The 20,672-nt window shown below is 36.6% G+C and overlaps 1 protein-coding gene across 17 annotated transcripts in view; it reads left to right on the top strand.

The window, feature by feature from the left end:
- VPS13B (vacuolar protein sorting 13 homolog B) overlaps positions 1 to 20,672 on the top strand; it is an 897,698-nt gene that overhangs the window by 495,236 nt on the left and 381,790 nt on the right. For 8 of the 17 annotated variants that reach the window (XM_063642860.1, XM_063642862.1, XM_063642861.1 and 5 more), the window contains exons 26-28: positions 12,106 to 12,277; positions 13,602 to 13,716; positions 18,425 to 18,491. In XM_063642860.1, the coding sequence (XP_063498930.1) occupies positions 12,106 to 12,277; positions 13,602 to 13,716; positions 18,425 to 18,491 (354 nt within the window). Of the gene's footprint in view, positions 1 to 12,105; positions 12,278 to 13,601; positions 13,717 to 18,424; positions 18,492 to 19,058; positions 19,201 to 20,672 lie in introns of all 17 variants that reach the window. The other 9 variants (XM_055286878.2, XM_063642854.1, XM_063642855.1 and 6 more) reach the window with 2 other exon arrangements.

Here is a 20,672-nt window from a genome sequence, read left to right on the forward strand (position 1 = left end):
CCTTTTATTTCATTTTGTCTCCTAATTTCTCTGGTGAGGACTTTAGTAGTTTTTTAATAAATATTCCAATTTATTTTGAAAATATTAGACAATATTTTAAAGTTTACCATAATTATCTCTTTCTATAATTTTCTTCTCAAGGGAAACCTCTAATATTCTTTTGGCTGTAATTAAACTCTGTACAGATGGCCAAAGACATATTGACAAACTGGCCCTTTATGGCTTTTACTTTTTCCATGTTAGCTATACTTTTTATACTGTTTTTTTTTCTGTCTTAAATATTTGTTAAGTCAAACACTATAGATTACAAGAAAAATGATTCAGACTGGGAGACTTCTACTGACTCAGAAGTAAAGATGTCAAATAGTGATTATATTGTTTCAGTGCTATACTGGATGTGAAATATAAACTTTCCATCACCATTCATCACTTATTATCTTTATTAAAGGATAACCCCAATTTATTTTAAGTATGGTTCAAAGTGGGTTCTAAACGTACTCTTCTTCATAATATAGATGTTGAATAATTTTGGAATACTAACTCACATTATGATTAATTTAAATCACATTTATTGTGGTACATGGCATAGAGATGCATATGTTCATTGAGTCACTACACATATTTTTATGTAAATACGTAAAACTATATATACAATATGAGTTTGTATTTTCAGTTTGTTTTTTCCCCTTAATCATTTTAAACCTAATTATTTTCTTTTATTTTTTATCAGATCTGGTATTTGAACTTCTTTAGAGTTGAATCTGACCACTTGTTGTTTTCTTAAATCTTGCCCATGCTAGATTGTTTTCTTTGGCACTGTGTAATTTAGTGTTGGGTGTTGCTCATCAGTGGAACTTCTGTGAAGCCCTTACATGGTGGTTGAGGGCCTGTCCCCCGACAAAGACATTTTATGTGTTTGCTTCTCTAAGGGACTTAGCAGCTGCCACTAGCCTGGGACCCCTATACTGTTAATCTTACAGCTAGAAGTTTTTTGAAACATTTAGGCAGTATGAAATCAAGCCCTTAAACCTACATGCACTTTAGAGTTGTTTTTAAAAATTATCTGGGGTAATTTTGTTGCCCTACTTAGGCTGAGATAGATATTGCTTTTTTATTGGGTTTATTCTGTTGTTTTTTGAATTTCTTAAATTTTATTCTTAGCTTATTAATCAGTATTTTCTTTAAAACCTAAGTTATTAAGACATAGTCCTTTATCATTTGAGGAATTTATAATATTAGTGATGCGGCATGGATGTGCGTATAAACATAATTCCAAAGTGGGCTGGGAAATTTAGCCCGTAGTTGGATTACCGTTACTCACAGACAACTTTGTATTATAGAAGGGAGAGCAAAATTTGGGAATACAGCCACCTGTTTCTGCCACACTCACTGTTGCATTGGTTTTAAAGATAAATAAAATTTTATATTTTATGAAGAACATACTGCATTGTATTTCAGCTAGATGAAGTTGTCAAATTTTTGTTCAGGTCGGTGGTCTAGAAAGTGGAACATTATATAATTATACTCATTAAAATTTTTATGCTATTTTGCTTATAGGACAGTACAACAATAAAAACTGCCATTAAAAGCACTAACATTAGGCTGGGCATGGTGGCTCACGCCTGTAATCCCAGCACTTTGGGAGGCCGAGGCAGGTGGATCATGAGGTCAGGAGATCGAGACCATCCTGGCTAACATGGTGAAACCCTGTTTCTACTAAAAATATAAAAACTTAACCAGGCGTGGTGGTGGGCACCTGTAGTCCCAGCTACTCAGGAGGCTGAGGCAGGAGAATGGCATGAACCCAGGAGGTGAGCCAAGATCTCGCCACTGCACTCCACCCTGAGAGACAGAGCGAGACTCCATCTCAGAAAAAAAAAAAAAAAAGCACTAACATTTTGATGATTCCTCTTCATGACAAGTAAACAAAGCAAACACATACATACGTACACAACTACACACACTCACATCCTTCCCTTACAGGATACTTTCATAACCTGTGTGTCTTTGGGAAACTGTTATAACAACATAAAATCATATTTTGGATCTCTGGGTTTTCAGTATTTTCAATAAATGTGATTTTAAAGGATTATATTTTGTTGACAAAATTAAATTCCTCTGAGTTGTGATTTTAGGCAAATTATTTAGTGTTTTTTTCATTTTAACTTTTTCTGTGTATATAAAATGTTTTTGGTAATGTCTTCCTTAATCACAGCAGTAGTACAGGAAGTAATTTCAAAGCTGTGGAATAATCTAAAATGCTGAGTGAATACTAGAATATTTATTTACAACTCTACCTAAAGTAAAAATTGATATATTAACTACTCAATGTTTGGAAGCTTAGGGTCATGGCAAAATGTGACAAGCATTGTTTATTCATTCAAGAATTAAAATTGCTTTATTATCAGCGTAGTTAAAAAAATTAAGCATGAAGTGGTTCCTTTTTTAATGTCCAGTAACTGTTGAACATACATTGATAATTGAAAACTGAATATTGGACTGAGAGGTTGTTTCGCATCAACTTCGGGGTTGTTGACAGAGTTTGCTATAGTAGCAAAACTCTTGTCAGTTTTTCAGTTATTCAAGTGCAGTTAACCTATGCAGTAATCTACCTCAAATTATTATTCAAACAACCGTTTAGATAGTATATTTAGTTTGAATTTACTCAATTGCTATTTTTAAAATTTCTCGTAATTGTTTTAAAACTCCTGAAAATACTTATGTCATTTCATATTTTTCTTTAAATGGTTTTATCCTTAACATTTAGGGAGAAACTTTTATTCAGAATGTAGAAATGATAACATTTAGACTACCATCTTATTTGAATTTCTATGGAAAAAAATAAAGATATCAAAACAGGTTAGAAAAATGAAGGTTATTGCTTAGCCATCACATACCATTCAACACAATATTTGTGTATAAAGCCTTTCCTATTTCAAAATATTCATCTAAAAATGTCTTTAAATTATTGGCTACTTGATTTTTAAAAACTCAGTTTTATCATGTAAGTATAAGCTAATAATCTGAGGTTACCTTACATTTCTTGTGTTACTTATATTAATTATGTATATGGGGAACACTTTGAAATTGCAGGTTTGATTTTTTTAAATTACAATTTGCATTCAAAAACAATGATTAAAATTTTTAAACATTTTACTATTAAAACGTTGTTTTTCTTGCTTAGTTGGGTCAAAACTATTGAATATAGAGAACTTATTGTAAATGAATCTAGTTTAAGAAAACACATTCTACGGAGGGAGCCAAGATGGCCGAATAGGAACAGCTCCGGTCTACAGCTCCCAGCGCGAGCGACACAGAAGATGGGTGATTTCTGCATTTCCATCTGAGGTACCGGGTTCATCTCACTAGGGAGTGCCAGACAGTGGGCGCAGGACAGTGGGTGCAGCGCACTGTGCGCAAGCCGAAGTAGAGTGAGGCATTGCCTCACTCGGGAAGCGCAAGGGGTCAGGGAGTTCCCTTTCCTAGTCAAAGAAAGGGGTGACAGACGGCACCTGGAAAATTGGGTCACTCCCACCTTAATGCTGCGCTTTTCCAAAAGGCTTAAAAAACGGCACACCAGGAGATTATATCCTGCACCTGGCTCGGAGGGTCCTACACCCATGGAGTCTCACTGATTGCTAGCACAGCAGTCTGAGATCAAACTGCAAGGCAGCAGGGAGGCTGGGGGAGGGGTGCCCGCCATTGCCCAGGCTTGCTTAGGTAAACAAAGCAGCCAGGAAGCTCGAACTGGGTGGAGCCCACCACAGCTCAAGGAGGCCTGCCTGCCTCTGTAGGCTCCACCTCTGGGGACAGGGCACAGACAAACAAAAATACAGCAGTAACCTCTGCAGACTTAAATGTCCCTGTCTGACAGCTTTGAAGAGAGTAGTGGTTCTCCCAGCACGCAGCTGGAGATCTGAGAAAGGGCAGACTGCCTCCTCAAGTGGGTCCCTGACCCCTGACCCCAGAACAGCCTAACTGGGAGGCATCCCCGAGTAGGGGCAGACTGACACACGGCCGGGTACTCCTCTGAGACAAAACTTCCAGAGGAACGATCAGGCAGCAGCATTCGTGGCTCACGAAAATCTGCTGTTCTGCAGCCTCCACTGCTGATACCCAGGCAAACAGGGTCTGGAGTGGACCTCTAGCAAACTCCAACAGACCTGCAGCTGAGGGTCCTGTCTGTTAGAAGGAAAACTAACAAACAGAAAGGACATCCACACCAAAAACTCATCTGTACATCACCATCATCAAAGACCAAAAGTAGATAAAACCACAAAGACGGGGAAAAAATAGAGCAGAAAAACTGGAAATTCTAAAAAGCAGAGCGCCTCTCCTCCTCCAAAGGAACGCAGTTCCTCACCATAAATGGAACAAAGCTGGACAGAGAATGACTTTGACGAGTTGACAGAAGAAGATTTCAGACAATAAGCATTCTAAAAGAAAAGAATTTTCAACTCAGAATTTCATATCCAGCCAACCTAAGCTTCATAAGTGAAGGACAACTAAAATCCTTTACAGACAAGCAAATGCTGAGAGATTTTGTCACCACCAGGCCTGCCTGACAAGAGCTCCTGAAGGAAGCACTAAACATGGAAAGGAACAACTGGTACCAGCCACCATGAAAACATGCCAAATAGTAAAGACCATCGATGCTATGAAGAAACTGCATCAATTAACTGGCAAAATAACCAGCGAACATCATAATGACAGGATCAAATTCACACATAACAATATTAACTTTAAGTGTAATTGGACTAAATGCTCCAGTTAAAAGACACAGACTGGCAGATTCTGTAAAGAGTCAAGACCCATCAGTGTGCTGTATTCAGGAAACCCATCTCACGTGCAGAGACATACATAGGCTCAAAATAAAAGGATGGAGGAAGATCTACCAAGCAAATGGAAAACAAAAAAAGGCAGGGGTTGCAATGCCAGTCTCTCATAAAACAGACTTTAAACCAACAAAGATCAAAAGAGACAAAGAAGGCCATTACATAATGGTAAAGGGATCAATTCAACAAGAAGAGCTAAGTATCCTAAATATATATGCACCCAATACAGGAGCACCCAGATTCATAAAGCAAGTCCTGAGTGACCTACAAAGAGACTTAGACTCCCACACAATAATAATGAGAGACTTTAACACCCCACTGTCAACATTAGACAGATCAACGAGACAGAAAGTTAACAAGGATACCCAGGAATTGAACTCAGCTCTGCACCAAGCAGACCTAGTAGACATATATAGAACTCTCTACCCCAAATCAACAGAATATACATTTTTTTCAGCACCACACCACACCTATTCCAAAATTGACCACATAGTTGGAAGTAAAGCTCTCCTCAACAAATGTAAAAGAACAGAAATTATAACAAACTCTCTCTCAGACCACAGTGCAATCAAACGAGAACTCAGGATTAAGAAACTCACTCAAAACTGCTCAACTACATGGAAACTGAACAACCTGCTCCTGAATGACTACTGGGTACATAACGAAATGAAGGCAGAAATAAAGATGTTCTTTGAAACCAACGAGAACAAAGACACAACATACCAGAATCTCTGGGACACATTCAAAACTGTGTGTAGAGGGAAGTCTATAGCACTAAATGCCCACAAGAGAAAGCAGGAAAGATCCAAAATTGACACTCTAACATCACAATTAAAAGAACTAGAAAAGCAAGAGCAAACACATTCAAAAGCTAGCAGAAGGCAAGAAATAACTAAAATCAGAGCAGAACTGAAGGAAATAGAGACACAATAAACCCTTCAAAAAATTAATGAATCCAGGAGCTGGTTTTTCGAAAAGATCAACAAAATTGATAGACCGCTAGCCAGAATAATAAAGAAGAAAAGAGAGAAGAATCAAATAGATGCAATAAAAAATGATAAAGGGGATATCACCACCGATCCCACAGAAATACAAACTACCATCAGAGAATACTACAAACACCTCTACGCAAATAAACTAGAAAATCTAGAAGAAATGGATAAATTCCTTGTCCCATACGCCCTCCCAAGACTAAACCAGGAAGAAGTTGAATCTCTGAATAGACCAACAACAGGCTCTGAAATTGTGGCAATAATCAATAGCTTACCAACCAAAAAGAGTCCAGGACCAGATGGATTCACAGCCGAATTCTACCAGAGGTACAAGGAGGAACTGGTACCATTCCTTTTGAAACTATTCCAATCAATAGAAGAAGAGGGAATCCTCCCTAACTCATTTTATGAGGCCAGCATCATCCTGATACCAAAGCCTGGCAGAGACACAACCAAAAAAGAGAATTTCAGACCAATATCCTTGATGAACATTGATGCAAAAATCCTCAATAAAATACTGGCAAACTGAATCCAGCAGCACATCAAAAAGCTTATGCACCATGATCAAGTGGGCTTCATCCCTGGGATGCAAGGCTGGTTCAACATACGCAAATCAATAAATGTAATCCAGCATATAAACAGAACCAAAGACAAAAACCACATGATTATCTCAATAGATGCAGAAAAGGCCTTTGACAAAATTCAACAATGCTTCATGCTAAAAACTCTCAATAAATTAGATATTGATGGGATGTATCTCAAAATAATAAGAGCTATCTATGACAAACCCACAGCCAATATCATACTGAATGGGCAAAAACTGGAAGCATTCCCTTTGAAAACTAGCACAAGACAGGGATGCCCTCTCTCACCACTCCTATTCAACATAGTGTTGGAAGTTCTGGCCAGGGTAATTAGGCAGGAGAAGGAAATAAAGGGTATTCAATTAGGAAAAGAGGAAGTCAAATTGCCTCTGTTTGCAGATGACATGATTGTATATCTAGAAAACCCCATTGTCTCAGCCCAAAATCTCCTTAAGCTGATAAGCAACTTCAGCAAAGTCTCAGGATACAAAATCAATGTACAAAAATCACAAGCATTCTTATACACCAATAACAGACAAACAGAGAGCCAAATAATGAGTGATCTCCCATTCACAATTGCTTCAAAGAGAATAAAATACCTAGGAATCCAACTTACAAGGGATGTGAAGGACCTCTTCAAGGAGAACTACAAACCACTGCTCAATGAAATAAAAGAGGATACAAACAAATGGAAGAACATTCCATGCTCATGGGTTGGAAGAATCAATACCGTGAAAATGACCATACTGCCCAAGGTAATTTATAGATTCAATGCCATCCCCATCAAGCTACCAATGACTTTCTTCACAGAATTGGAAAAAACTACTTTAAAGTTCATATGGAACCAAAAAAGAGCCCGCATCGCCAAGTCAATCCGAAGCCAAAAGAACAAAGCTGGAGGCATCATGCTACCTGACTTCAAACTATACTGCAAGGCTACAGTAACCAAAACAGCATGGTACTGGTACCAAAACAGAGATATAGATCAATGGAACAGAACAGAGCCCTCAGAAATAATGCCGCATATCTACAACTTTGACAAACTTGGACATTTGGGTTGGTCAAACCTGACAAAAACAAGCAATGGGGAAAGGATTCCCTATTTAATAAATGGTGCTGGGAAAACTGGCTAGCCATATGTAGAAAGCTGAAACTGGATCCCTGCCTTACACCTTATACAAAAATTAATTCAAGATGGATTAAAGACTTACATGTTAGACCTAAAACCATAAAAACCCTAGAAGAAAACCGAGGCATTACCATTCAGGACATAGGCATGGGCAAGGACTTCATGTCTAAAACACCAAAAGCAATGGCAACAAAAGTGAAAATTGACAAATGGGATCTAATTAAACTAAAGAGCTTCTGCAGAGCAAAAGAAACTACCATCAGAGTGAACAGGCAACCTACAAAATGGGAGAAAATTTTTGCAGCCTGCTCATCTGACAGAGGGCTAATATCCAGAATCTACAATGAACTCAAACAAATTTACAAGAAAAAAACAAACCACCCCGTCAAAAAGTGGGCAAAGGAAATGAACAGACACTTCTCAAAAGAAGACATTTATGCAGCCAAAAAACACATGCAAAAATGCTCATCATCACTGGCCATCAGAGAAATGCAAATCAAAACCACAATGAGATACCATCTCATACCAGTTAGAATGGCAATCATTAAAAAGTCAGGAAACAACAGGTGCTGAGAGGATGTGGAGAAATAGGAATACTTTTACACTGTTGGTGGGATTGTAAACTAGTTCAGCCACTGCGGAAGTCAGTGTGGCGCTTCCTCAGGGATCTAGAACTAGAAATACCATTTGACCCATCCATCCCATTACTGGGTATATACCCAAAGGACTATAAATCATGCTGCTATAAAGACACATGCACACGTATGTTTACTGAGGCACTATTCACAATAGCAAAGACTTCAAACCAACCCAAATGTCCAACAATGGTAGACTGGATTAAGAAAATGTGTCACCTATACACCATGGAATACTATGCAGCCATAAAAAATGATGAGTTCATGTCGTTTGTAGGGACATGGATGAAACTGGAAATCATCATTCTCAGTAAACTATCGCAAGGACAGAAAACCAAACACCACATGTTCTCACTCATAGGTGGGAATTGAACAATGAAAACACATGGACACAGGAAGGGGAACATCACACTCTGGGGACTGTTGGGGGGTTGGGAGGGGGGGAGGGATAGCATTAGGAGGTACACCTAATGCTAAATGAAGAGTTAATGGGTGCAGCCCACCAACATGGCACATGTATGCATATGTAACACACCTGCTCATTGTGCTCATGTACGCTAAAACTTAAAGTATAATAATAATAAAATAAAATAAAATAAAATACAATAAAACACATTCTAGGGAAAGCATTAGGAGATATACCTAATGTAAATGACGAGTTAATGGGTGCAGCACACCAGTATGGCACATGTATACATATGTAACCTGCATGTTGTGCACATGTATCCCAGAACTTAAAGTATAATAATAAAAAAATCAATTAAAAAAAGAATAAGCTCATGAAAATAAAAAGAAAATAAGCTCATGAAAATAAAAAAAAAGAAAACACATTCTAACAATTGTTTGTATTAAATGGAAATATTTGTTCATCTGATCCTTAGATGATTTATACTTTAAACTATGAGTAATTCTTTTCATGCTGACATGTTGATAGGGAGCACTGTACTTTTGTGCACATATAACTCCAGCTTCCTGTGTTTCAGTCTGAGTCATGGTAACGCAGGAAATATGAGTTTGAAGCTTAGGTACTGAGCTTAAAACAATCATTTTTTCCCACTCTTGCATTGAAATAGTGGGAGCAAAGGTAGTTGAGACCACAGCAGGCCACTTGTTACTGTTGACTTAAGTACAAACAATGGTCGAAGTGTTTAGCCCTTTGGGAAGTTTTGTAATTGAACAAGAACGCAGGAGTTATTTTGATAAGATAGAGTAGCAATGGGGCCAAAACTGTGATCATCCCTAAGCTCTGAAGCAGGCCAAGGATGAAGCGCTATAAAGTGTTTGCTCTTCCAAATAAACAAAGATAAATTCACCTAGGAAAATAAACTTAGTATTTGGTCAATTTGCAACAAAATGGTAAAAGAATTGAACTGTTTATTTTAGAACTTGGCCTAAGGTTGTATGGGAAAATAGTTCAGCATCTCCATTTCTGGCCTGATTTTCACAACAGATTTGGAAACAGAGCAGAAAATTAATGCACAAACATGTTTAACAATACCAAACAAAATGCTGTAAATCCAAAATGAAAACTGAAACTGCATAAGGAAGTACAGCAGAGCTTTTACTGAGGAGTGCTTACTAAATTTGCAGCCACAGTTTTCTTAGCATTCTTACCAAGTATACCAAGTAGTGTTAAAAATTGAAGTCTTACTGATTTGAGATGCTATTTTCTCTCAGTTCTCCATCCTTGGAATATGATGTTCTTCTGTCTGTTGGAGGGAAGATTTAATTTAAGGATACTTCTACTCTATAAACCTATCCATAAAGAAAGGCTATATATATTGCCTTTTATTTAATAAGCATCCTTATCTGGAATTAGTTTGTGCTTTTTATTAGATGTTGTGTTACGTTAGACAGCTAACCAAAAAACTGATTTTTTTTATAGCTTCTCAAGTTGTGGGAATTTCTATTGTAGCAGATTTAGAACTACTTATTTTGTAAAAGCATTTGTATGAAAACCCCACAAACAGTGAGCTATTTGCTTTGCTTGGTGTATTTGGGACAAAGAATAACTATACTGTCTTCAGGTTTAACTCTATAATTTTCTCTAACAGTAAATCCCAGAACACTGTTACTTTGCTATGCTTGGTGCCTAAGTGTTCTTACAATAAACACTTGCCTGTCATTCTGTGAAAATCTTCCCCATTGGACCTCCTTCTGAGGTTGCAGGGAAATTGAATTTTCTTTTGACTGAACGATTTTATAAAACAATGAGGTTAAAATAAAAGCCTCATGTAGGAGCTGAATATACCTTTGTCTAGATGGCATGTCTGTGGTAATGAGAGCTGGGACTTTGGTTTGTTTTGTACAGGATTTTAATTATTATTCCTGCTTTTAAGTGTTTAGAGATTAGTGGCTTCTGCTCTGACAACCTGTCTATAGAAAATGGAATACTGACCATATTATATTGTCTTTGTTTAAATTTTAAGGGGTGTTTTGTTCTGACAGTTGACTACTGGTTATGACTCGTTAGCATAGGAAATTAATATTTTTGTTTGAGACATTCAAAGCAACAATAAACTATTGGAGGTTAAGGATACACAGCAAAACAAAACGTGTCTGAAGTTAGAAAGATGAGAAAATGGGAATTCTATAAGAATGTGAGTGAAAAATTTAAGCATTAGTTCAACTTGATAATGATAATTATACCTACAATTTATGAACTATTTTCTATGTGTATATTCTTCATTCACATTCATATTGCTATTTAATCTTAACTGTAAGAGATAAATATCACTATAATACCCATTTTACAGAGGAGTAAACAGACTCTGAAAAGTTAAACTACTTGCCTTTCAAATCACATGACTGGCATCTGACTTCCTTAACCCCGTACACCATACTGCCTGCCAGACTAAGCTTAACTAAGTATCTGTAACTGATACGTAAATATATATACATCTTTTAAACAAATAAGAATGTTATATTGTGTTTGATCAGTTTTCAGAGTATATGGGTTTAAGCTCTCAAGTTTTGTTTGCAAGTTTTAAACGGACAGCAAAGTTTGGGATTTTAGGAACCCAGTACTTCATAGCTAATCCTAAAAGAACTCAACATATCAATGATTGCAGCATGTCTTCTGCATTTGAGACTGAAGCTATTCATTTCCAATTCAACTTTAAATAAAAGAGTTTATTTTATTCTGGCCTGCTAAAAGCTGCTGAAAAGACCAAAAACAAAACAAAAAAGCCTTTGACAGCAAGTTCGTTAGCACTGAATTTAGGACCTTATACATATTCAGAGTTCAGTATGTATTTGCTTATGCTCTATTCCACTAAGAAACTTTAACCATATAAAACATTTTTAAAAATCTATTGTCAAATCTACTAATTTTTAATGTCTCCTTAATTAACATGCAAGGCATGATTAATATTTTGCTGTTTCTTAAACTGATAATCACTTTGCTATAGTTATTCTAGATTCCATTATAAATACTCTATAGAAGAGGTAGACAAATATTTTTCTGTAAAGGGCTAGTTAGTAAATACCTTTAGACTTTGTGGATTGTAGTTTCTCTGTAGCAACTACTCAACTCTGCTGAAAAGAAGTCATATGCAATCAGTACATGAATGGATTTGGCTGTGATCTAGTAAAAATTTATTCCCCAGTACAGACAGATTAGCCCTTTCACTGTAGCTTGCAGACTCTACTCTATAAGAACATACTCACTGGTTTAATCTTAACCTTTTCTAGATCTTAACTACTTTTAGAGGAAGTTGGAAACATGCATATGCTTTCTAACAATAAAAATCATTTGAGAAGTATATGTTTATACATTAGCATTATGTATTGGTATTAACATGATTATCATTTGCATATAAGATGTGAAAAAGTTACAAATAATAATTGTTGATTTTAAATTATAATTTATATTTTCTGTTATTTTTGTTTATGTTACAAAATAAGATTTTTTTTTTCTCCTCATCCCAGGGAGATTCTATACAAGCAGGTGAGGACTCACCATTCTCAGATTCTGTGACCTTGGAACAAACTACAAGTAATATTGGCGGAACCAGTGGACGTGTTAGTTTATGGATGCAGTGGGTGCTTCCCAAAATTACTATAAAGCTCTTTGCTCCGGATCCTGAAAATAAAGGCACAGGTACAGGATTCCTTTTCTTTCTTCCCTCCCTCCCTCCTTTCTTTCTTTCTTTCCTTCTTTCTTTTTCTTTCTTTCTTTCTTTCTTTCTTTCTTTCTTTCTTTCTTTCTTTCTTTCTTTCTTTCTTTCTCTTTCTCTCTGTCTCTCTCTCTTTCTTTTCTGTCTGTCTGTCTGTCTGTCTTTCCTTTTTGACGGAGTTTTGCTCTTGTTGCCCAGGCTGAAGTGCACTGACGTGACCTTGCCTCACTGCAACCTCTGCCTTCTGGGTTCAAGCAATTCTCCTGCCTCAGCCTCCCGAGTATCTGAGATTACAGGCGTGCGCCACCACACCTGGCTAATTTTGTATTTTTAGTAGAGATGGAGTTTCTCCATGTTGGTCAGGCTGGTCTTGAACTCCTGACCTCAGGTGGTCTGCCCACCTTGGCCTCCCAAAGTGCTGGGATTACAGGCATGAGCCACCATGCCCGGCCTGGATTGCTTTTCTTCTTTACTAAAAAGTGCAAATATTAAATGCTATTTTGGAAAAAATATTAAATGTAATTTATTATTGTCATTTATAATTAAGTATTATTAGCTCTAATTCAAGTAATTTCTAGTTGCAGTGCTAAAATATTGAGTCTTATTAACATTAAAGGTTTATGTGTACATATTTTCCTTGACTTTGTAATACATAAATTTTGTCCTGTTTGTATTAAAATTCATCTAAAAGACCATGAGGAATTTTCCTCAGTGATCATATTGATACATGACAGTATTGTCACTAAAAGTATTGGGAAAAATCTTTGACATATCAAATATAACACTCCAGACATTAACTGGGCTTTCCCCTTTCTTGAAATAAATGTCTTATCTTAATCAACAGGCCTATGCTGATTTGCTTATTATTCTAGAAGCTTTTGTGATCTCAGTGCCTCTGTACATATCCAGCATGCATTTATCAATGTGAAATGTAAAATAGAAAGTTTTAATGTTGGCCGGGCGCGGTGGCTCACGCCTGTAATCTCAGCACTTTGGGAGGCCGAGGTGGGCGGATCACGAGGTCAGGAGATCGAGACCATCCTGGCTAACATGGTGAAACCCCGTCTCTACTAAAAATACAAAAAAATTTAGCCAGGCGAGGTGGCGGGTGCCTGTAGTCCCAGCTACTTGGGAGGCTGAGGCAGGAGAATGGCGTGAACCCCGGCGGGTGGAGCCCACAGTGAGCCGAGATTGCACCACTGCACTCCAGCTTAGGTGACAGCGAGACTCTGTCTCAAAAAAAAAAAAGAAAGTTTTAATATTAATTGTGAAGATTGTGTTGATATTACTGCTTGTTTCTTATTGCAGAGGTTTGTATGGTCAGTGAACTAGAAGATCTCAGTGCTTCCATAGATGTCCAAGATGTATATACCAAAGTGAAATGTAAAATAGAGAGTTTCAATATTGATCACTATAGAAGCAGGTAAATAATGAATAATGAATATAAGAAAATCTGTATTTTTCTTTGAACAAAGTTACCATAAGACTTTTTCTATTTTAATTTGGCTGGTTATTAAAATAAATACTATACAGGCATACCTCGGACATATTGAGAGTTTAGTTCCAGACTACTCCAATAAAGTGAATATTTCAATAAAGGAAGTGACAGAAATTGTTTGGTTTCTCAGTGTGTATAAAGTTGTGTTTACACTCTAGTCTGTGAAGTGTACAATAGCATTATGTATTTTAAAATGTACATACCTTAATTTAAAAATACTTTATTGCTAAAATGTGCTAATGATCATCTGAGCATTCAGTGAGTCATAATCTTGTTGCTGATGGAAGGTTTTGTCTTGTTGATGGCTGCTGACTGATCGGGGTGGTGGTTGCTGAAGGTTAGGGTAGCTGTGGCAATTTTTTAAAGTAAGTCAATGATGTCGTTTGCCACATGGATTGAATCTTTCTTTATGAAAGATTTCTCTGTAGCATGTGATGCTGTTTAGTGGCATTTTACCCACAACAGAACTTCTTTCAAAATTAGAATCAGTCCTGTCACACTTTGCTGCTGGCATATTCTGAATCCTTTGTTGTCATTTCAACAATGTTCCCAGCATCTTCCCCAGGAGTAGTTTCCATCTCCAGAAACCACTTTCTTTGTTCATTCATAAGAAGCAACTCCTCATCCATTCAAGTTTCATCATGAGATTATAGCAATTCAGCCCCATCTTTAGGCTCCACTCCTAATTCTTGGTCTCACATTGTTTTCACCACATCTACCATTACTTCCTCCAGTGAGGTCTTGAAACCCTCAAAGTCACCCATGAGGGCTGGAATCAACTTCTTACAAACATCTGTTAATGTTGATATTTTTACCTCCTCCCATGAATCATGAATGTTCTTAATGGTGTCTACAGTGGTGAATCTTTTACAGAAGGTGTTTCCATTTACTTTGCCTAGAACCTTTGGAAGAATCACTATCTGATACAGTTTGGGTATATGTCCCTTCCAAATCTCATTTGGAAATGTGATCCCCAGTGTTGGAGGTTGGGCCTAGTGGGAGATATTTGGGTCATAGGGGAGGATCTCTCATGAATGGCTTGGTGCCTCCCCACGGTAACAAGTGAAGCTCTCGATTTCTTAGTTCATGCAGGAGCTGGTTATTTAAAAAGAGCATAGCATCTCCCTGCTCTCTCTTGCTTACTCTCTTAGATGTGACACACCTGTTCTGCTTTGCCTTCTTCCATGAGTAAAAGCTTCCTGAGGCCTCACCAGAAGCCAAGTAGATGATAGTGCCATGCTTGTACAGCCCACAGAACCATGAGCCAAATAAACCTCTTTCCTTTATAAATTACCCAGTCTCAGGTATTCCTTTATAGCAATACAAAATGGATTAACACACTGTAGACTTACAGAATGTATTTCTTAAGTAATAAGACTTGAAAGACAGAATTACTGCTTGATCCATGAGCTGAAGAATGGATGTTAGCAGGCGTGAAGACAACATTCATCTCCTTGTATTTCTCCATTAGAACTCTTTGGTGACCAGGTGCAATGTCAATGAGCAGTAATATTTTCTTTTTTTTTTTTTTATTATACTTTAGGGTTTTAGGGTACATGTGCACAATGTGCAGGTTTGTTACATATGTATCTATGTGCCATGTTGATTTCCTGCACCCATCAACTCGTCATTTAGCATTAGGTGTATCTCCTAATGCTGTCCCTCCCCCCTCCCCCCACCCCACAACAGTCCCCGGAGTGTGATGTTCCCCTTCTTGTGTCCATGAGTTCTCATTGTTCAATTCCCACCTATGAGTGAGAACATGCGGTGTTTGGTTTTTTGTCCTTGCGATAGTTTACTGAGAATGATGTTTTCCAGTTTCATCCATGTCCCTACAAAGGACACGAACTCATCATTTTTTATGGCTGCATAGTATTCCATGGTGTATATGTGCCACATTTTCTTAATCCAGTCTATCGTTGTTGGACATTTGGGTTGGTTCCAACTCTTTGCTATTGTGAATAGTGCCACAATAAACATACGTGTGCATGTGTCTTTATAGCAGCATGATTTATAGTCCTTTGGGTATATACCCAGTAATGGGATGGCTGGGTCAAATGGTATTTCTAGTTCGAGATCCCTGAGGAATCGCCACACTGACTTCCACAATGGTTGAACTAGATTTTTTTTTTCTCAACAAGCAGTCGTTCTCAACAAAGGGCTTAAAATATTCAGGAGACCATGCTGTAAACAGATGTGCTATCATCCAAGCTTAGTTGTTCCCATGTATAGAGCACAGGAGAAGAGTAGATTTAACATAATTCTTAAGGGTCCTAGGATTTTCAGAAAGGTAAATGAGGATTATCTTCAACTTCACCAGCTGCATTCACCTCTAACAAGCGAGTAGCCTGTCCTTTGAGGCTTTAAACCCAGGCATTGACTTCTCCTCTCTAGCTATCAGTCTTAGATGGCATCTTCTTCCAAGAGAAGGCTGTTTTGTCTACACTGAAAATCTGTTAGTGTAGCCACCTTCATCAGTGAACTGAGCTACATTTTTTTGTATAACTTACTGCCACTTATCCATCAGCACTTGTTGCTTCACGTTGCACATTAATGCTATAGAGATGGCTTCTTTCCTTAAGCCTCATGAGCTAACTTCTGCTAGCTTCAAACTTAACTTCTGCAGCTGTCTTCTCTCAATTTATAGAATTGAAGAGTTAAGGTCTTGCTCTGGATTTAACAGAATGGTGTGTCTGGTTTGATCCTCTACCCAGACCACTCAGACTTCCTGCCTATCAGCAGTAAGGCTGTTTCACTTTCTTATCATTTGCAAGTTCTCTGGAGTAGCACTTTTAATTTTCTTCAAGAACCTTCCTTTGCATTCACAACTTGGCACAAGAAGCTTTGTTTTCTGCCTATCTCAGCTTTTGACATGCCTTCCTCACTAAGCTTAATCATTTTTAGATTTTTATTTAAAGTAAGAGATTTGCAACTCTTCTTTCACTGGAACACTTAGGGGCCATTGTAGGGTTATTAATTGGCTTCATTTCAATATTGTTATGTTTCAGGGAATAGGAAGACCTGAGGTGAGGGAGAAAGATGGAAATAGTGGGGTCAGTGGAGCAATCAGAAAACACACAGCATTAATCAATTAAGTTTGTGTCTTATTTGGGCACTGTTCATGATGTCCTGAAATAATTATGATAACGTCAAAAATCACTGATCACAGATCACCATAACAGATATAATAATAATGAAAAAGTTTGAAATATTATAAGAATTACCAATATGTGACACAGAGAGTGGAAGTCAGCATATATTGTTGGAAAAAATGGTGCTGATGGACTTACTCAATGTAAGGCTGCCACAGACCTTCAATTTGGGTAAAACATAATATCTGCACTGTGCAATAAAGCAAAGCCCATAAAACCGAGGTATGCCTGTACTTGTTCTCAAAGAGGGTTCTTAACAGATACATTGATTAATTTTACTTAGTATTTGTTCATGTATGGAGTATAATAAAATTTTGTTTTATAAGATGACAAATCTGTTCATAAATATATACATTGCCATATTAAAAGAAATAAGTTACTTTTACTAATAATCTTACGTAATTTATTTTCTATATTTTATATTTGCTAAGATGCCTGCAACACAGTTGATGGCTCTGATTTTTGCTGTATACTTCCCATCCATTCTCTATACCAATATAATCATGCACTGAGATGGAGCAATAGCTCATTTCCTAAGCACTTTGATGACTCTTTCTCATCTCACAGATGATATGTATATGGATATGATAATTATTTTTGTCATATTAAACAGTGAATTATTAATTGGCTTTTGATAATAGAATGTTCAACTCTTCAGTTCCTTTGAAATGGTATGTGTCTGTATCAAAATGATCTTTGCAAGTGATATATCAATACAATATTTTAGCTGAAATAATTTTTAATGTCATGAATATTACATATTATGTTGTACTTTATCCCTGACTGTACTGCTAAATTTATATAAATTATAAATATTCAGATAATTTATTACTTTATTAAAAACATACGTTTGTTGTGTATGTGGTATGCACCAAGTGCTATGCTAAATGAGTACTGGGGATGTAGTGTTTAAGAAAAATAGCCTGGCATAGTGGCTCACACCTGTGATCCCAGCACTTTGGGAGGCCAAGGCAGGGGCACTGCTTGAGCCCAGGAGTTTGAGACCAGCTGGGACAAGATGGCAAGACCCCATCACCACATACACACAAAAAGTAGCTGGGCATGGTGGTGTATGCCTGTAGTTCCAGCTGCTGGGGAGACTGAGGTGGGTGGATTGCTTGAGCCCAGGAGTTCAAGGTTACAGTGAGCTATGATTGTGCCATTCCACTCCAGCGTGGGCAACAGAGCAAGGCTCCATCTTTAAAAAAGAAAAATAGACATAGATGTTACTCTTATGGAGGAGATGGAAGTAAATAATCAGCCAAATAAATATATAATTTACCATGAAGACAAATGTTCTTATGCAGAACTATCAGAGTGTGGTGCTAATGTAAATTGTTCTATTGATTGCATTGTCAGATTTATGTTTTAGTTCAGTGCAGTGTTGTGAACTTTAGACTTATTTGAAATAGTTATGTATGTTCAATTTCTTAACTCAGAAAAATTGAAGAGAACAGATAAGGTGAACTTATGTTTTCCAGGCCAGGGGAAGGTTGGCAGTCAGGACATTTTGAAGGAGTATTTCTACAATGCAAAGAAAAATCTGTGGTGAGACCCATTTAGTTACTATGATTTTTGAAAATATACTTTAAACTGTTTATCTTTGTTATTTCATAAAATAGGACTAATGGTTACAAGAATTTGAGTTCAGAATAAATTCTTATTAGCCTGTTTCTTCAAAATTACATGTAAATTTAAAGCTATTTATTCTTTGAAACTGCTCTTGTTTTGTAACCATCTTCCTGTTATAACAATTAAGTAAATTTATCAAAAAGGCAAAGGTAGGCTTGCTTTTGTTAATATACTTTATCTTTAATGTACTATTATGTTGACTTTTTGGAATTGTTTCCCAATTCTTATGTGAGTTCATGCTGGATTGTTCTTTACCATAAACTAGAAGTAGTAATTTTATACTAAAAGCAATTATTTTTTGTTTACTTTCATTAACATTGCTTTTGCAGAAGATGGTCCAGGCAGAGGCCATACCTAGCAGTTGCTCAAACCTAAATTTATGCAAACTTGAGGAGAATTTAAAACTATCCAGATTTTTTTTTGCTTATGGCTTTTATTGCTTTTTGTCTTTTCACCTTCTTTGCTCCTGTCCATCACCTCAAGCCTTGGGGAAGAGTGTTGGTCTTTGGGGCAATGTGGAGGTGTCTTCCTTTCCTGTACTGACAAGCTGAACAGACGCACCTTGTTGGTTCGACCCATCAGCAAGCAGGACCCTTTCAGTAATTGCTCTGGCTTCTTTCCTTCTGTAAGAAATTACTTTTAAATTATGCTACACAGCTCCCATTAACAGGAACCCAGAGAAGGAATTGAGTGATTCATAGAGTCAACTCTTGATTTGTGTTTTCCTCCATATCATAAACTTTATAAATGAAGTATAATGTAATTTGAAACCATAAAGCTGCTTTTCCACGATAACCTGTTTCTGGGTCACTTGCATGAGTAAAGACTGATTTTACCATCAATATAAGGAAATCAAAGTAGGACATTCATTAAATTTTTTTAAATTGTGCATGTATTGAATGATCAAGAGTTGACCAATACTGCTTTTGTCATTCCTCTTACGATTCTTAATAAGATTGCTTTTTAAAATTTTTTTTCTATTATTATGCCATTATTTTCTTACAACTAATTCAAAGTAACTTGTGTGGTACCTTCTTGAATCTAAACAAGATTGATTTCTGTCATTGATTAGGTAGATGAACACAAGGCTGTATCAGTGACTTTTAGAAGTTTAGACCTTGCTTTTTTAATGGTACAACATATCTGGATATGTTCTTAAGCTATTTCTTTTAACTGATATTCTTAAAGTTAACTTTGTTCTTAAATATAATTTTTAATAGTGTATTTGCATAGCAAATGATATGTTCTGATTTTATTTTGAGCTTTTACTAGCAATAGTCTCTAATCTTTAGTGCAGGAAAAAATGTGACTTTTGTGTTAGAGGAAGTGTTTAGATTTATTTTCCTCTCTTTGAATGTTCATTAGTGTCTATGAAAAACATTCTTAATAATTTTAACAAATATTCATAAAGAAACCCTAAATTTATCATTAATGTTCTTCAGAAATTTTTTCCAAATTTGTAAATTAAATGCCATTTAAAAAGTTTCTTTACTTAGTGTTTTTTAACATTTTATTTTAAAAAGTATAAAGTATTATTACTGTATGAAAAGTGATATTTATATTACCTCAACTAGTATTCACTTTTTACCTTATGTTAAGGGAGTTAGGCATGCAGCAGTTAAAAAAAAAAAACAACACCCTTTCTTCATGTAGCTTATCTTTCAAGTATGCTTACATTCCACATGTTTAAAATATTTTTCCAAATTAAAACATTTATACATTGAAATACCTTTTATACTCTTTACAGGATTCAAATGTTGCTAATTAATAAAGATTTATTATGAGTTAGATTTTTTAGATTAGTGGCCAGTAGTAACCCTCTCCCCAGTTCAGACACTTAGAACAGACAACATCACTGTGATCACTGTGGCCTCTTCCACTGGGGGTATACCTTAACAATCCTTCTCCATCCATTATGGCTCATTGTCCAGCAACATGCCGATAAAACTGGTAGCACTTTTCTTGCTTTGCTATACATCTTTTTGTTTTTGAGTGCAGAAATAAAAAAGAAGGGGAATCAGAAGAGAAGGAGTGAAAATGTTGGGAACAGTGAAAAATGCTTTGAGAGCAGGCCATTATGGGGAAAGATGATTATAT

The sequence above is a fragment of the Symphalangus syndactylus genome, chromosome 7, assembly GCF_028878055.3.
Source record: "Symphalangus syndactylus isolate Jambi chromosome 7, NHGRI_mSymSyn1-v2.1_pri, whole genome shotgun sequence".
NCBI lineage: Eukaryota > Metazoa > Chordata > Mammalia > Primates > Hylobatidae > Symphalangus > Symphalangus syndactylus.